The sequence below is a fragment of the Volvox carteri genome, assembly GCF_000143455.1.
Source record: "Volvox carteri f. nagariensis unplaced genomic scaffold VOLCAscaffold_260, whole genome shotgun sequence".
NCBI lineage: Eukaryota > Viridiplantae > Chlorophyta > Chlorophyceae > Chlamydomonadales > Volvocaceae > Volvox > Volvox carteri.
Window position 1 is genome coordinate 11,011 of NW_003307794.1, and position 4,336 is coordinate 15,346.

General features: G+C 58.0%; 1 protein-coding gene across 1 annotated transcript in view; it reads left to right on the plus strand.

Annotated features, from left to right (window-relative positions):
* Positions 1 to 1,077: 1,077 nt before the first annotated feature.
* VOLCADRAFT_100973 (uncharacterized protein) overlaps positions 1,078 to 4,336 on the plus strand; it is a gene marked incomplete at both ends in the record, with an annotated part of 6,234 nt that continues 2,975 nt past the window's right edge. Inside the window, 5 exons of the mRNA XM_002959452.1 lie at positions 1,078 to 1,383; positions 1,462 to 1,613; positions 1,802 to 2,502; positions 2,743 to 2,895; positions 3,745 to 3,806. Coding sequence (XP_002959498.1) covers positions 1,078 to 1,383; positions 1,462 to 1,613; positions 1,802 to 2,502; positions 2,743 to 2,895; positions 3,745 to 3,806 — 1,374 coding nt within the window. The remainder of the gene's footprint in view (positions 1,384 to 1,461; positions 1,614 to 1,801; positions 2,503 to 2,742; positions 2,896 to 3,744; positions 3,807 to 4,336) is intronic.

Below are 4,336 nucleotides of genomic sequence, written 5' to 3' on the forward strand. Positions count from 1 at the left end.
CATCGGATTATACAGAGCAGCTTGCCATCTTTTTCCCTACCCGCAAGCCATTGATAACCGTGGGGGGGGGCGCGTCTGCTGGCCATTCCGTATCACCCCTCGGTCAAGGGCCTTTCTCAATTCGGCTGTAACAAACTCACTGTGCTGAGTCGCGCTGCGATGTTAGGAAACTGCACGGCTCGCGGCCGGTCACCCGCCATGATAAAGTCTAGGTCGCAATCTGGCGCCGCGACCCACAGCATTTCCCGCACTATAGCTAGCTTGCATCCCCGCTCCGGGGCTAGTTCTTGCCCTGGGTAGTCGCACGGCACCCACTCCAGCTGAATTCCGCCCTGCAGGTATCCCAGCCACCGTTTCTGTTTGTCCGTGAGGGGCCGGCCTTCGTTAGCTGCCTGAAAGAACACTCGCCACACTGCAACATGTAGACGTATCCTTCCTGGTTGGAAGTCTTCAGGATCTGGGAGCAAACAGACGACCTCTTCGAGAAACTCCTGTTTATCCCGCGGATCTACCGCGTCCTGTTGCCCCAGCCGCTGCAACCTCTGCCAGGCTTCCTGTAGCAGCTGGAGTGCCTCCCTGCCCCCAGCGTTGCGGGCACTCGCTTCCCAGGCTGGTGCTAGTCCTACGCCGCTGGATTTCCGCCCTGTCGGCTGGTGACTCACCCACTGGTCGTCTTCGCAAGGGTCATCTTCCAACGACAGCAACTCGGTCGGATCCCTTCCGTCGCCATCCTGAGTGTCTGCCGGGTAACCCACGTCAGGTTTCCTGTCATCGTCCCTTGCCGTTCCCTGTGTGCTCTCAGTCGACCTGGTTAGCATAGGCCTCTGGGCTTGGGTCTCCTATAAACCGAATAATAACCGGTGGGGCAGGAAACAGGATAAGAGGGTCTTGGAGCTTACACTTAGGTGTCCTCTTCCATACCAAGCTCCGCACCCTGCTGTCCCCAGCCCCTGAAATGGCAGTCATGAGCCGCCCGTCCAACACCTGGACCGCGGCAGGCTTTTATTCCAGCCATTCCCACCGACAGAACCGGCCCACCAGCAGCTACGAGACCAGAACAGTCGTGTCGGCAGCTGCATGTGGTGCCTATTCGAGGCACACACGGAGGCCAATGTCGGGCGCGGGGCCACCGTGCGCTTCCGTGGCTACACCCAAGCAGTCAGCCAGCACTTCGTAAAGCGGAATGCAGGCAAGAGCCTGAAGGTCGGCGCCCGGGCTCTCAAGAAGACCCATTGGCATTTCGTCAGCGCGGGCAGTGTCATGCAGGCGATGTACAGGATGCTCCACCTTGGGACTCCACACAAGATCACGCAGAAGCAGTTCGATGAGGCGGCGCTCCAGACTGGGTGCAAGGGCCTGACTGCCTTTGCGGCCCTGCCGTACGTCGACCTGTCGTGCCTCTTCACCGTCTCCACCGGCCATGCCCTGCTGTTCGGAGTGGTCAGCGACTTTGTGGACTAGACGCTGAGGTTGCTCAAAGACATCAAGCCAGCAGACCCAGATGCCAAGCTGGTCATGTCTCGTGAAGCACGCCAGCGGGTCGCGGCCCGCGGCCAGTTCCTGGTCGTGACTTCGGACTTCGGGCGGCGGTACAAATGCATCATGCAGTACCGGTGAGCACGGCCAGCACTGGGCAGCCGGCCACACACGGGGGTCGCTAATAGCCGAGAAAGCAAATACGACCAGGGGCTTGCCTGAAAAAAACACCTTCGTCTGTCAGAGAGTTTGCTACTCTACCTATGTAATGTACTTCTTCTAGTTACACGGTTGCTCGCCACACTGCCCCCCTCCACCCATGCAGCAAGAGCTACCGCATGGAGGACTGGCTGCACTTCGTTGAGACGTTCTCCAGCTACATCTTCAAGGGGGACGTGCTGCCCGAGGCCTTGCGGGCCCTGTGTTGGAGCCTGTGCAGCACGGTCACACACTACTTCTGGCCGCGGCCCCCCGACGAGACCCGTGAGCAGTTCCTGGTGGCAGCCAAGGCGGCTGCATGCAAGCTCAGAGCTTACACGACCAGGCTGGAGGAGTTGGAGGTGCCGGGCTACATGTTCACGGTCAACCTGCATATCTGCGTATGCCGGCTGTACGACCAGGAGTGCCAGCTTGGGTCCGCGGCAGGGTTCTCCGACCTGCCGGTGGAACGCATGATGCAGCAAATGAAGACGCAAGGCGGAAGGATGGTGTCACAGGCACCCGAGAAGCACTACGCGCAGTGGCTGTGCCTGATGCAGGCCTCCGAGTCGCTCACCGAGGCAGACCCCGCGACCAGGGCCAAACACACGACCAACCAGCAGCTTGAGAGGATGTTGGCACGGCGCGCAGTGAACACCGAGGCTGCCTGGTTTGATAAACCAGGAGCCAACGGTTACCTGCTTGGACGAGGCCACATGGTCTACCCGAGTCCAGAACGAGTGGCACAAGTCCAGGCAGCCATGGCGAGCCTAGTGCACTGGTATGCCCTGGCATTCGAGGATGTGGCTTCCTGGACATTGGGTCCCAGTGCGAGCTACGAACTGGACACGGACCGCCTGGATAGGGTTCTCATGTCTACACCACCCGACTGTCCCAAGGCCCGCTTCTTTTTGCGTGCCGAGGCACTCGACGAGGAGCAGTACTTCAGGGCTGAGTATGGGCGCCAGCAGCAGCGGACCTCCTGCTGGGCATGCTAATAGGCAGAAGTCGGCAACGAGACTCGGACGTATGCGGCCTACCTCAAGTACTTCGTCCACCTGCCCGCAGAAGATGGCGCTCAGGATGTCCGCTTCACTGTCGCAGATGTGTACTCGGGACAGGTGTTCAGCGGGGGGCTGGTGGTGGTCAACATGGCGGCCGCCCAGACAGTGAGGGCAGGCAGCCAGTGGGAGATGTGGCAGGACCTAGGGCTGCCGCTAAGTGAGCTGAAGGGCAAGTTCTGCACAGCCGCCCCGGAGGGGGACCGAAAGGGGCTGATGTACTTCATGCCATACACACACTTCACCAACCGCTGAGCAACTGCAGCAATGAGGCCGATGGATGCACCCTTGTCTGGTTGACAACGAATGACTACGAAAGTTATCCCATGCACATGTGCAACAGATGGCACGCATGTACATACATATGCAGGCGTATATGCGTAAAGGCACACTGGCAGTCCATATGCCCGTATGGAGTTTCGGTTCAGTACTCAAATGGCTTCACATTCTGCATTGTTGGAAAGAGTGCCGACAGTGTAAAGTGCGAGGCAGACACCGCCACAGCAGTATCGGCGGGACTAGTACGACTGGTTGCTGACTGTCCAGTTCACTTGATGTGTGCTTGCTGGTCACAAAGTGGACGGCACCCACATTTCAAAGGAGTGGCCCAGATGCGCCATCCCCTATAACAAACACGGTTGTTCCAGAAGGGTTACAATTGTGACCGAATTAACACACATGTCAGCCATGATTGTCGCCCATGCCTTCACTTCCATGTGTTTCTTCTCCACCCATGCCACCAGCTTCTCTACTGACAGCACATTCCCCTCCGAGCATGCAGTCATCGAGCGGATACAGTGTATCCTTCTGCAACCATCCTTGAGACTTGTGCCGGTATGAGCCGGCTGCCTTGTAACCCTTTTGGAACCACCCAGACCACACAAAGGGTTTAAGACAATAAGCCTCCCATTGGGTATTCACCCTAAGCAGCCCTGGCAGCCGGTACTCTGAATTAATGCGACACACACGTGAACCCACCCCCTCCATCGTCAATCCCCATCATCACAAGGCCACCTGATTTGCCGCCTTAAGGCAAGCTTGTGTATGGCCCTCTACAAGACGGGGGGCCCGGTGAGGTCAGCCGCCAGTAGCTCCTTGTACCCAGGGCGGGAAAACACCTTGGGGTAGACGGGGCCGAATGTTAGCGAAGCAGCCTCTACCCACAGAAGCCCCTCAATGAGCGTGCCGGTGGGCCACTCGCAGGGATACACAGAACAGATTGAACAGCGAAAAGAAACGAAGGTCCACGCGAACCTCGCGTATTCTAGTATGGGCGCCGTACTTGGGCGGGAAAACACCTTGGGGTAGACGGGGCCGAATGTTAGCGAAGCAGCCTCTACCCACAGAAGCCCCTCAATGAGCGTGCCGGTGGGCCACTCGCAGGGATACACAGAACAGATTGAACAGCGAAAAGAAACGAAGGTCCACGCGAACCTCGTGTATTCTAGTATGGGCGCCGTACTTGTATACTTGCATGTCATCAGCCAAGCCTTATCATGACCTGCCTCGCTGTCTATGTTCTTGTATTCCATTGTTATACCTGATACAGTTTACACTAGCCACGACTCTAGGATACAGGACGGACCAATAGCTTCCGCGCC